Here is a 13,965-nt window from a genome sequence, read left to right on the forward strand (position 1 = left end):
TGAGTGTAAATCTTTATTAAATTGTTGGATACTTTTATAAAAAAACTGGCTGCACCATGATTTTCTCTTTCATTCCCAAACATGACCTCAGTGGAGAGATATAAAAAGAGAGAGAGAGTGATATAATGCTCCTGGAACCATTATATTGAGTGGTGGATACCTACCTTATGGATGATTGTGTAGTTATTGATCATCACACCTGAGAAGTTGATTTATTGCATCTGCTCCCAGAGCAAAAAGCGTTTTTTGCTGATCTAGAGATTGATCAGCATGGAGCTCTGGTGAGTTACCCAACTTTACTTTGGTGGTGGATTTTGGCACAATTTCTTTGAGAGCACCTGAATTTGAAAAGGATTTGTTTGGACATTTGAAGAAATTCAGAATTGGACAATTTTTTATATTCACAAATTTAATTATTTAAATTACTTATGCACTAAAAAATAGTTTTGCACATAATTTTGATATTTTTTGATATTAATTGAAAATAGATATATATATCTTTTGCACTAATGTTTCTACACTAAATTAGGAATAGTTTGTGGTATTAGCGCATTCCTTTATTTACGTTAAAAAATTTTATTTGAAAAAAAAAGTTAAAAAAAATGTTTTTAATTATTCTATGAAATCTTTGTGATTATTTATCTCTGTATTTTTCACAGTTCAATTGTTGATAAAAAAAAAACCCACAAAAAAAATCAAAACATTTATTTCCATCACTTGCATTATCAAGAAAAGACTGGAAAAATGGCAGCAAAGCAAAACATTCAGGAACATGTTCTACAACTGGAGGAAAAAATCAACAGTTTAACTGAAGAACTATCCCAGTGTCAGGTATGGCATAAAATAAAGTACAACTTCAACTCATTAGCATCAGCAAAAGTAAGAAAAACAATCCTGGGCAAAATAAGAAAAACTGCTGTACATCTCTCCAAACTGCATATTGTCTTTTTGTAAACCACTACCCTCAACCACCCGTGGTATTCTTCATAATATGGGGGGTAATTATACTGTAGTCCCAAGAACGAGAAGGGCTAATTAGGCTCTTGAGATAATGCGGGAAGTATGCACAGGAGAACTCCACAAGTATTTTTTCGCACTTATTGAGCAGATATAACAAAAAGCTTTCAATGGTATATGTAACAAAGCAAATAGGAATTTCATTGTAAGGGTTTACATACACTTTAGGCCCTGCTCACATTTACATGGTTTCCAGTTGTACAGTTTACCTTTCAATTGCATGAAAACAGCACTATACAGCCAATTTTACAAGCCGACCTCAATGTACTGTTTATTTGGGCAACTGTGTGGCAAATGAGGTTTAATGTTGATAAATGTAAAGTTAAGCACTTGGGGCTAAAATATGCATGCATCATACATACTAGGGGGAGTACAACTGGGGGAATCAGTGGTGGAGAAGGATCTGGGGGTTCTGGTGGATCATACGCTTATTAACAGCATGCAATGCCAAGCTGTGGTTACTTAAGTGAGCAAAATCCTTTCATGTATTAACCCCCCTGGAGGTATTCCTGAGTTTAGCTCAGGGTAAAGTTTCAGTACCAAAAGCGGACCCCGAGCTACACTCGGGATTACCCTGCAGCGTTGCTCAGGGATTCCCTCTTGCACTTACCTTGTCCTTCGCTCCCGCGATGTCCCCCCTGCAGCATCCCCTGCTATCTCCTCTGGCCAATGCCGGCATCTGTCTTCCGGGTTCTGTTCCCTGCGAGTGTTGATACATATGTGACGTACGGGGGGACGGAACCGGCGGGATATTCAAACATTTTAAAAGTGACATTCACTCAATACACTAAAATCTCATAGTATAACATTACTGTATCAAACCATTTCACATACATTTTGTCCCTAGTGATTTGTCCTGTGCCCTGCGCCCTGCCTACATTTTTACTGTTCTTTCTCCTTGGAAACTGAGAAACGTCCATGGCGTCCAAAAAGCGTCCCTTTAGGTCAAAAGCGGTTTTAGACCAGCTAGAGAACAGAGATCGTAAATTAGAACTACTTGCAGAATTGAGTGATAATGATTCGTGGGGAAATTCTTTATCAGACACTGAAAACGATTTTGCGACTAAGCTCAGTGATGTGCGAACTTGGCGCTCTATTTCAAGTTTCAGTGTTTTTGGTTTGGTTACATTATTTAATTAAACTCAACTTGGTTATTGAATCCATATCTACTGATCTCCCAGAGGCGGAGCGCTTTCACAAGCTCTGCCACAGGGAAACCTTGTGCAGAATTTATAGCATGCACTGCCCCCTTTGCAAAGCTGAGACCTGCCAGTGTCATGGATTGTTCTCAATCATCGTCTGGGAAGACCAGGTGATGTCAATTTCAAAGGTTTTAAATGCCCAGACTCATCTGACCTTGCCCCAACAATCAGCACCATGGGTTCTTCTAAGCAGTTGTCTAGAAAACTGAGACTGAAAATAGTTGACGCTCACAAAGCTGGAGAAGGCTATAAGAAGATAGCAAAGCGTTTTCAGATGTCAATATCCTCTGTTCGGAATGTAATTAAGAAATGGCAGTCATCAGGAACAGTGGAAGTTAAAGCAAGATCTGGAAGACCAAGAAAAATATCAGACAGAACAGCTCGCAGGATTGTGAGAAAAACAATTCAAAACCCACGTTTGACTGCACGATCCCTCCAGAAAGATCTGGCAGACACTGGAGTTGTGGTACACTATTCCACTATAAAGAGATACTTGTACAAATATGGTCTTCATGGAAGAGTCATCAGAAGAAAACCTCTTCTACGTCCTCACCACAAAAATCATCGTTTGAACTTTGTAAATGAACATATAGACAAGCCTGATGCATTTTGGAAACAAGTTCTGTGGACCGATGAGGTTAAAATTGAATGAGCAAAGGTATGTTTGGAGAAGAAGGGGCACAGAATTTAATGAAAAGAACCTCTGTCCAACTGTTAAGCATGGGGTTGGATCAATCATGCTTTGGGGTTGTGTTGCAGCCAGTGGCACAGGGAACATCTCATGAGTAGAAGGAAAAATGGATTCAATAAAATGTCAGCAAATTTTGCATGGTAACTTGATGCCATCTGTGAAAAAGCTGAAGTTAAAGAGAGGATGGCTTCTACAAATGGCTAATGATCATAAACACACCTCGAAATCCACAGGGGATTACATCAAGAGGCGTAAACTGAAGGTTTTACCATGGCCTTCACATTCTCCTGACCACAACATAATCGAAAATCTATGGATAGACCTTAAAAGAGCAGTGCGTGACAGACAGCCCAGAAATCTCAAAGAACTGGAAGACTTTTGTAAGGAAGAATGGGCAAAGATACCTCAAACAAGAATTGAAAGACTCTTGGCTGGCTACAAAAAGCGTTTACAAGCTGTGATACTTGCCAAAGGGGGCAGTACAAGATATTAACTCTGCAGGGTGCCCAAACTTTTGCAGACGCCATTTTTTTGTTTTCTGTTATTTTGAAAGTGTAAATAATGGAAATAAAATCTAACTTTTGTTGACATATTATAAAATTGTCTAATCTGTAATTTGATGCCTTTTGGAGATTTTTCCATCTTTCCTTGGCTTCTTTATGCACATTAATACAAATTTTTAGCTGGGGTGCCCAAACTTTCGATCCCCACTGTATGTTATTTATGTATAACAACACAATTCTATATTGTTTGGGTCGGTACCCGTAGCCCAGTGTAATTGCAATATGGTTTAGCATATCACTGCTACCCATGTATTTATTTCATTCTCATTAACTCCCCCCCCCCCTTTTTTTCTTGTGTTTTGTGTTTCCTCCTTTTTTATTTATTTTTTATTTCATTATCTATTATTATATTTTATTTCTCCATTTTGATTCCTTTCCGTTGTATAACACCTTCGTGGTCCTTCCTTTTCGTTAAAACATTAACTACATGTTTCCTGCTTCGTTCCACATGTCTCCTTGCTCCATATAAGGCTCCTTCTGTGTCAGTGTTCTGCCTATGCTTGAGAAAGGAGCGCACCAATGCTAGGATCCTGCACAAGCACAGAAACGCGTTGCATGCCTATGACGTCACATGCCATCACCACTGCTCCGGCGTGTACAGGGACTTGCCAGGCTTCCATTTCCAGGTTCCATCTTACATCACTCCAGCGCTCCCTGCTGTCCAGCCAGAGTTCACACAGACTTGTCAGGCTTGCACTACAGGCTCCACTTAAACACCTCTCCAGCGCTCCTTGCTGTTGAGCCTTCATTCCTGTTCACTGTTCCAGATTACAAGCTTGAGGCGTTATGCTTTGTTAACCCCTTATGAGCCTACTTATTGCCATCTACATGTGAGTGGTTTTATTTATGTTCACCATTGAATACATCTTACAGTCTACACTCAGAGGTACTGTGTTTGTCTTGTCCACTCCAAAGTCATTGCTTCGCTCTATCACAGCTCGCCAGGTATCTCCAGACCGTTTGTTCCGCCGCCAGCTCCTGACCCCATACTCAGCCTAGAGACTACGTGGACTGCTTATTCCATGCGCCTGTCATCCTTTTTTATTCAGTCAAGTTCCTCCACCCCAAACTCGCTCATCCATGTCTTTATGGACCTTGCTTTGTGCACTGGTGCGCAGTCATGTTGGAACAGGAAGGGCCATCCCCAAACTGTTCCCACAAACCTGGGAGCGTGAAATTGTCCAAAATGTCTTGGTATGCTGACTCCTTAAGAATTCCCTTCACTGGAACTAATTGGCCAAGGCCAATCCCTAAAAATACAACCCCACACAAAAACCCCTCCTGCACCAAACTTTACACTTGGCACAATGCAGTCAGGCAAGTATCGTTCTCCTGGCAGCCACCAAACCCAGACATGTCCTATGGATTGTCAAACAGAGAAACATGATTCAGCACTCCAGAGAACACATCTCCACTGCTCTAGAGTCCAGTGGCGGCGTGCTTTACACCACTGCATCCGATGCTTTGCATTGCACTTGGTGATGTAAGGCTTGGATGCAGCTGCTCAGCCATGGAAACCCATTCCATGAAGCTGTCTACGCACTGTTGTTCTAATCTGAAGGCCACACAATGTTTGGAGATCTTTAGCTTTTGACCCTGCAGACAGTTGGCGAATTCCGCGCACTGTGTGCTTCAGCATGCGCTGACCTCATTCTGTCATTTGGTATGGCCTACCACTTCATGGCTGAGTTGCTGTTCCCAGTTGCTTCCACTTTATTATAACACCCCTACCAGTCGACCGTGGAATATTTAGTAGCAATGAAATTTCACGGATGGACTTATTGCACAGGTGGCAACTTATCAGGGTACCATGCTTGCATTCACTAAACTCCTGAGAGCGACCCTTTCTTTTACAAATTTTTTTTGACACAGTCTGCATGCCTAGATGCTTGATTTTATACACCTGTGGCAATGGAGGTGATTAGAAAACCTGAATACAATGATATGAAGGGGTGTGCCAATACTTTTTGGCAATATAGTGTATGTTTACTGGGACTGAGGAATGGATTAAAAGCTAGTTATATTTTAGATTTACATACACTTTAATGCATTATTTTCTGTGCCTTTTCAAGTCTTTAGCAATGAATTGTTAGAAATCTGAGCAACATTTTTGAGAGGAAAAATGTGTTAAAGGATAAGTTCACCATTGGGAACATGCTACATGTTCCACCCGTGTTTAGGGTGGAACATGTAACATATTCCTAATGCTGCAGCCACTGCCCGATTCCCCCTTTCCTGCCTGTGACAGCAGTATGGGAAGAAGTTCTCCGTACAAGCTGTCACTTTTTAAAAACAGTGTGTCCGTGAATGGCTCCACCCACATGGTTGCATCATTCATTCACAGAGTTCTGTGAATGAATGAACTACAAGTACCATTCATTCATTGAGAACTACCACAGTGCTATGGAGCGCCGTGGTAATTAATTGATTCTTCCTGTTTTTTTTTTTTTTTCCAAAAAAGATTTTTATTAGAAGAAAGCAGGCATAACAATACATATACAGATGTGAATCCAAAATCGGACAGATTACTGTATGTCGACTCCCGTGTCGCAGACGGGTCAAAGCATAACAGGCAATACAAAACATAACGTTGTAAAACATTTAGTCAACATAATATTACAATCCAGGAATTGTACCACAAATAAGAAATGAGTTAGGAGATATATTGTCTTTTGACCGTTGAGCAGGATTTTCTGTCAGGGAAGTGTGAAGTGTGTGATATCGAATATGAACAGCATCTATGGAAGTCTTAGATCCATTTCACGTGTCCAAGAATTGGAAGTGTAAGTGTTATGGAGCGTAACACGTCTGTTTTGAGGTACAGCATTCCGTATTGGTTATGGTACGAAGATAAGAGTAGAACACAGGCGAGAGCTAAAGATCAGGTAGAAAGAGGGTTAGTTAGTAAGTAGAGTAATTTGGTGATAACATAAGTATATAGAAAGGGAGAAGGAAGAAAGAGAGAGAAAAAAAAAAAAGGGGGGGGAGAGGTAGGAAGGGGAGTGAAGGGCTTATGGTATGGTAAAACAGAAAAAAGGAGTATATTCTTGCGGGTAGGTGGCTTTCAACATGTGAAATGCGTCACAATAGAAATATCAGCTTATAGCTGAAGCCATGGTGCAAATTAAGACAGTCAACCGGGTAATATGCGGATACAAGTTCCAAAGGAGCAAGCCTTGGTGAAGGACAAAGGTATATCTAGGCATAGATCGAGAGGTATCTCAGAAAAGAGAACATTCCCCAATGTCAGAATAGGTCTAGTCAATCATTGCTGCATTAGTAGGTGGTAGGTAGGGGTGGTTTTAAAATGCTTCCAACAGGCCCAAGTTCCCCTTAATCTCTCGGGATGTTCCTTGGCAACAGAGATCAGTTCCTCCATTTCCTCAATTCTATTGATCCTCGCAAACCATTCACGGATAGTGGGAATATTTGTCGAGCGCCAGTGGACTGGGACACATTGTTTTGCGGCGTTAATCATGTGCATGGCGAGTGATTTATGATATGTCTGGGATGGGAGTGAGGAGTGATGCAGTAGAAATTGTGCAGGGGTGAGCTCCAGGCTATACGTAGTTACTCGTGCAATTTTGGATTGAACTCTCCCCCAAAATGGCTGCAGCATAGGGCAGTCCCACCAAATGTGCATGAGTGTACCCTTAGCCAGGTGACATCTCCAGCAAGAGTCCGAGACATTGGGATCGAACTGGTGAAGCAGGGCTGGGACTCTGTACTGAGATATAACATGTCTCTTGGGAGAGTCTGTAAAACAGAGTTTTTCAAATGGGGTAAGACGTCTAGTATATTGGTTACTGTGTGAGGAACTGTGAACGAAATGGTGTAATTGTCTATACATCCATGGCATCAAGGTCAGGAGTGGCCACTTATTTAGAATGATGTCTCTAGATAGAAACGTCCCATCTTTAAAGAGTTGGTGTATACACAGATTATTTGGGCGGCTGGATCCTACAAGAAAAGTAGGTGACAAACCCGGGGGGAAGTCCGGGTTCATATTAATGGACGAGAGTGGGCCTGGGGTAGAAGAAAAGTCTGATGTCTTAATTATCTGATGGTAATAGGCTAAAGTGGGGCCTATAAGAGGGTGTCCTGTGAACTCAACAGGGAGGTGTGAACTTTTCAGCCAAGGAGACCAGGCAAGTGGGGTCTTCGAGAAAGCAGCCTCCAAGTTAACCCACGCTTTTCGACTATGATTCGTAGACCAATCTACTATTCTAGCCATTTGGCATGCTCTATAGTAGCGGGGAATGTCCGGTAGCCCAATACCTCTACTGGTTTTGGGCATAGTGAGTTGGTCAAAACTGATTCTTGGACGTTTGTTACACCATAGGAATGAGGTGCATAAGGGTTTAAAAGACTTAAAAAAGGAATTAGGCAGTTTAATTGGAATTGTTTGCAATAGGTATAGAATTCTAGGAAGCACGTTCATCTTAATAATCGCTGCTCTGCCAAACCAAGAGAAAAAGGTTTATCCCAAGTCTGCAGGTCTTTAGTGATGTTTCGGAGGATGGGTAAGAAGTTCTGGGCAAAAAGATCTGTAAGATGGGCCAGTAGTTGGATTCCTAGGTACTTGATGGCTTCAGACTGCCAGGTAAAGGGAAAATTAAGTTTTGTCTGACAAAACGTATCCTGTGGTAAGGAAATATTTAGGGCTTGAGATTTATTGAAGTTGATTTTAAAATTGGCTAGATACTGAAACAGCTTGAAGTCATGTAGTAGGTTAGGCAATGTAATATGTGGGTCTGTTAAGAAAAGTAATATGTCGTCAGCGAAGGCCGCGATTTTGTGTGTTTTGCCATTAATTGCAATCCCTTTAATGCTATCATTTTGTTTAATGCAGTGCAGGAACGGTTCAAGTGTGATGATAAATAGGAGGGGGGATAATGGGCATCCTTGTCTCTTTCCATTTCGTAATGAAAAAGCATCTGAGAGGAGACCATTCACTCTCACTCTAGCCGTTGGCGTCGTGTATAGGGACATGATGAAGTTCAAGATGCGGGGAGGAAGCCCGATACCAGATAGAACAGCCTCCATATAATCCCATGCTAGTCTGTCAAAGGCCTTCTCCGCATCTAGAGAGAGGAAGAAGCCGGATTGTTTCTTCTGTGTCAGCCAATGGTGTATGTTTATGGCCCTGATGGTGTTGTCTCTAGCCTCTCTGCCAGGGACGAAACCCACTTGATCAGTGGAAATAATAGTGTCAATAATCCTCAGTAGACGATTTGCCAAAATCTTTGCAAAAATCTTAAGGTCGACATTCAGTAGGGAAATCGGGCGGTAGTTTGCTGGCGATGTCTGGTCTTTATTTTCTTTCGGTATCAATGTAATGTGGGCTTCAGAGAGAGCATGGATTGACCTGGTGTATCTAGCTAATTGAAGGCCTTTAAAAATGGGTGTGCTAGGATATCTATGAAGGATTTGTAGTATGTGGTTATAAGACCATCTGGTCCCGGACTTTTGCCCGGCTTCAGTTGTAGCTCCGTCAAAGTCAAAGCCCCACCTAAATCTTTCTCTTGTGACTGAGAGATAGCTTTAAGAAGATATTGGGCCAGAAAAGTCTAGATGATGTCCTTGCGTGGTCTATCATCTCCTGTCGGTTTAGGTGGTAGGGGGAGGTTATAAAGCTCGGTGTAATATCGCTCAAATTCAGCTGCGATATCTGCAGATGTTTTAGGTGGATGACCTTGTATCGAATTAAGTCGAAGAATGGTATGCGCTGCTTTTTTAGCTTGCAAAGCCCATGCCAGAAACCTGCTGCTTTTATTGCCATGTTCGTAGAAGAGTTTATGGGTTAAAATAAAAGTGCGTCTATCTTCCTGTTAGTGTATCTTCTTGCCTGTACGGGATGTACAGGCAAATGGATATACTGACAGGTCTGTAGGAGACCTGCTTGGCACCAGTGATCTACTGATTGCTGGTGTAATGCTTTACAGATTCCAATAATGGATAAACCAGAAAGAGAGCAACTGAAAATTGACAGGATACACAGGATCAGATGACCACTGGGAATGACAACCGAAAACCCCCAGGGATGTTATTTTTTGTTTTCATTATTATGAGGATAAAGAGTACATCTGGAAGAAAGTGAGGAGGATGCCAGCAATGAAATACAGAGAAACATGCTTGCAAATAATTTCAGATATAGCATCTGGAAATAGGTAAGAAGGAGAACTTTGATGCCATTGCTGGAGCAGATGAGGAAGGAAAATGTCCGATATAATTGGGGGTTTCCAGCCTGTCTAGCGGATTGGAAGAATAGACGTTCCGTTAAATTGAGATTGCCAGAAGATCTATGGGACTTTTGTAAGAGATTAGAAATACGGATCCCGGATATCCCAGGATGGACAGAAGAAGCTAAGGAAATCTTGGACTTGAAAAGAGAACTGGAAACTAGTCCCCAAGAAAATGTAGAGAAGGAAGAGAAGAAAATGATGTAATAGAGAGACTTTTTAATATGGGACGTCTTGCCTCCCCCCCCCCTTTTTTTTCCTGAGCGAGTAGGGGGATTGGGAAGGGAGAGGGTAATAGAGGAGGGTTGGAAGAGAAATGTAATTTTTAGGTGAGGCAGTTGGTTGCTCATCATGCTCCTGAATGACGTATGTGCTCAGAGCTCTACCCTGATGGCAGAATCGACTGTGGGACTAGCCCCACCACCGATTCAAGGACTAAAAAGTGGCCCAAGGGTTTTAGGGCTAGAGGGAGGAGGGGGGATGGTGAAATTTCAGAGGGGGGGGGGAGAGGGGATGGAGAAGGAGGGAGGGTAAGATTGGACCCTTTAGAAAATATCTTCTTGTTACAAATTAATTACATGGCTAATCTCCTAGATATGGTCAGCAAAGAGAAAAAAGATGAGGAGGGATGAACTCGGCTAATTTTATGACCTATAATGTGAAAGGATTGAACACCCCGGGAAAAAGACACAAGATTCTTAGGGAAATTTACTAACGTTGTATTGGAGTAATATAACAAGAGACGCATATATCTCACAAATGTTAAGCTATATTCAAAACATTATCCGACCTGGTATTATGCTGACTCACCAATAAAACGTGCTAAAGGGGTAGCAATTGGGATAGCATAGAATATGAGATTCAACATTGTAGAAAGGTTGGTTGACCCATACGGTAGATACTATTTTGTGAGAGGGGAATTAAATGAAATGAAATGTACGTTGACAAATATTTATTGTCCTAACAAGATTCCAAAGGTATATTTGGAAGATATGTTAAGAAAATTAATGGACTTTAAAAATGGCAGGTTGATTGTGGCAGGAGATTTTAATTTTTTGTATGGATCCTCAGATAGATACATTGTCAAAAGGACAAATGGAAGGAGATAAACATTTAAAGTCTAATAAAAAATATTACATCAATGTCAGCTTATGGATTCCTGGAGAATTAAACATCCAGGGGAAAGAGACTATACGTTCTACACCCCATTGCATACGATGCATTCAAGATTGGACTATATAATGATAGAATATAGACTTTTGGAGTCACTGTTTAGGGTTGACATTGATGTGATATCAATATCAGATCATGCTCCTGTCACAGTGAAGCTGCGTTTACAAGGGGAACGGAATAGGATAAATATGTGGAAATTGAACAAGACACTCTTACAGGATCAAGAGACAGAAATAAGGTTAAGAAAAGAAAAATTTTAAGTCAAATGAGATTGAGGAGGTCTCGGTTGCCACAATATGGGAAGCACACAAGGTTTATATAAGAAGTATCTTGATCTCCATAGGGGCTGAAAAGAGAAAAGGCTGGAGGAGAGAATAAGAACATTAATAAAAGAATTATATGAATTAGAACAATTACATAAAAAGAAGTTAGAAACAGATTTACGTCAGAAGATAATATTAAAAAGAGAAGAATAAAAAGATTTAATAGAACAAGAATCGGCAAAAATGGCAAAAGAAACATAGCAGTGGGGGAGTAGACCAGGAAAATACCTAATGAGAAGATTAAGAAAACAGAAATCAGCAAATTATGTAGAGAAAATCAGAGATGAGACAGGTGAAATGGTATATTCAACCACTGCCAATATATTCCAAAAATATTACAGTAGGTTATATGACGTAAAACCCAAGAATCCAAAAGGAGTAGTAGAAACAACAAGGAAAAGGATGTTCTATGTAAAAGAAGCCAGACTACGTAGATTAGAAGAAGAAAGTTCATTAGCTTTAGAAAAAATAATATTACAAGAAGAAATTCACACAGCCTTAAGTAATACGGCGGCAGGGAAGAATCCAGGACTGGATGGGTATACAATAAGATACTATAGGAAATTTAAAGAACAATTAATCCCAAAAATGTATGCATATACTGTATGAATGCAATAGGAGAAGGGATGGAGATGAGAAAAGAGTCGTTAATGGCATACATTACAATTATCCCTAAAAAAGGAAAAGATTTCTCCCATTGTGCCAGTTATAGACCAATTTTGTTATTAAATACGGATACAAAATTATATGCAAAAATATCAGCGACCAGGATGAAAGATCTAATGGCAGAGTGGATACACTAAGATCAGGTGGGATTTGTCTCAGGAAGAGAAGGAAGGGATAATAGCCTAAGACCATTGCTCCTTTTGCAGAAAAGTAAAACAGAGAAGTCCCCAGTGCTATTCCTGGTGATGGATGCGGAGAAAGCCTTCAACAGGGTAGACTGGGGATTTCTGATGGATACATTAGAAGCAATTGGGATAGGATCTAGAATGATGCAGTGGATAAAAAATGTATATAGCTACCCTTCAGCAGTGGTAAAGATCAATGGCTCATTGTCATCAGTGTTTATAATGCATAACGGAACTAGGCAGGGATGCCTACTGTCTCCCCTGCGATTTGTATTCTCTTTAGAGCTGTTCTTAGCAATAGTCTGAAATAGCATGGGTATTAAAGGAATTTGGATAAGAGACTTGGAACATAAAGTCAAAGCATAAGCAGATGATATGTTATTCTATGTGATAAATCCTAGTGTCAGGGCTCCCAGGTGTGACCAGAGGTGTGTGGCTGACGCAGGGAAACGCAGACCTCAGATATGTTATAAACAATATAATTTATTAACACTAACAATACAAACATAAACGCAGTGCAATACTAAAACACAATACAGTGCAACCAAACCAAACCAAACCAACCACCCACAGATAACAGTACATACAAGCAAGCGTCGTCAGGCAGGCCGGGTCAATATCAATAGGGCAGGTAGGTACAGGGGCAGCAAGCGGAGATTGGTCGGGGTCACAGGCCAGGTTCAGCAGGTAGCAAGCAGCGTAGTACAGAGGGTCAGACAGAGGGATGGTCAGGAGCGAGCCGGGATCAGAGTAGGAGAAGTCAGCAGCGGTTCAGAAACAGGATGCAGGACAGAAACAGGATACAGGGCCCAGGACAAACACAACACCAAGGCAGAGTCTGCAAGTCTGGCCATCCCTTAAATACACCAGTATCATCAGTTCCAGGTGTTAGCTGGCTGAAAGGTTGAGTCTCTGATTGCTGGGAGCACCCGCTGGCCAGCCCTGGTACTGCAGATCAAAAGGCAGGTGAGTCCCACCATTGCTGGCCAGTCCATTCCTGACACCTAGGTTAACATTACCAAACTTAAAGCGAAGTTCCATTTACTCTGTAAAAAAAAAATCTACAAAAACTGTAGCTGCTGACTTTTAAAAAACAGCCACTCACCTGTCCCACAATCCTATGTTGCCCCAGCCGCAGCCCGTTTCACCAGCCGTCCTGTATTACAGGCGCCGGCATCTTCAGTGTGGGCACCCGGCTGTGACAGCTTGAGGCTTCACAGCCGGGTGCCCACTGTGCATGTGCGAGTAGCGCTGCACTTCTTGAATGGCCCCGTCATCTTCTGGGACCTGTCACATGTCCCACAAGACTTCAGGGAGGGAGGGTAGGTGGACAACTTCTGGTTTTGATCGCCTAGGCGATCTCAGCGGAAGTGGAAGCGGGTACCTGTCAAATTTGGGTACCCGTTCCCCCCCGCTATCTTTAGTGTCCCAAAGATAGAGAAAACCTCATTACAAAATAATTTAGTTTCATATGGAGGGAAAAAGAACTAAAATATTTAGGAATAAAGTTAACTTTGTCCCTTAAGAACATATATCAGGTAAATTACATCCCATTAATAACCGAGATAAAGAACGAGTTGAGGGGAAGTTTAAGAGGATCACTCTCCTGGGTAGGAAGAATAAACTTGGTGAAAATAGTGATAGTATATAATACCAAAAATGTTGTTTAAATTTAATATGTTCCATATATATATATACAGTCATGGCCGAAATTGTTGGCACCCTTGATATTTTTCCTGAAAATCAAGTATTTCACACAAAAAAGGTATTGCATTAACACATGTTTTGCTATACACATGTTTATTCCCTTTGTATGTATTGGAACAAATATAAAACAGAGGCAGAAAAGCAAATATGACATAATGTCACACAAAACCCCAAAAATGGGCTGGACAAAAGTATT

The 13,965-nt window shown here is 41.1% G+C and overlaps 1 protein-coding gene across 1 annotated transcript in view; it reads left to right on the top strand.

The window, feature by feature from the left end:
- Positions 1 to 665: 665 nt before the first annotated feature.
- Positions 666 to 13,965, top strand: part of LOC149473698 (centlein-like) — a gene marked incomplete at its 3' end in the record, with an annotated part of 213,100 nt that continues 199,800 nt past the window's right edge. Inside the window, exon 1 of the mRNA XM_089674831.1 lies at positions 666 to 831. Coding sequence (XP_089530957.1) covers positions 745 to 831 — 87 coding nt within the window. The remainder of the gene's footprint in view (positions 832 to 13,965) is intronic.

The sequence above is a fragment of the Staurois parvus genome, unplaced genomic scaffold (assembly GCF_062004578.1).
Source record: "Staurois parvus isolate SC_StPar_1 unplaced genomic scaffold, SC_StPar_1.0 ptg000012l, whole genome shotgun sequence".
NCBI lineage: Eukaryota > Metazoa > Chordata > Amphibia > Anura > Ranidae > Staurois > Staurois parvus.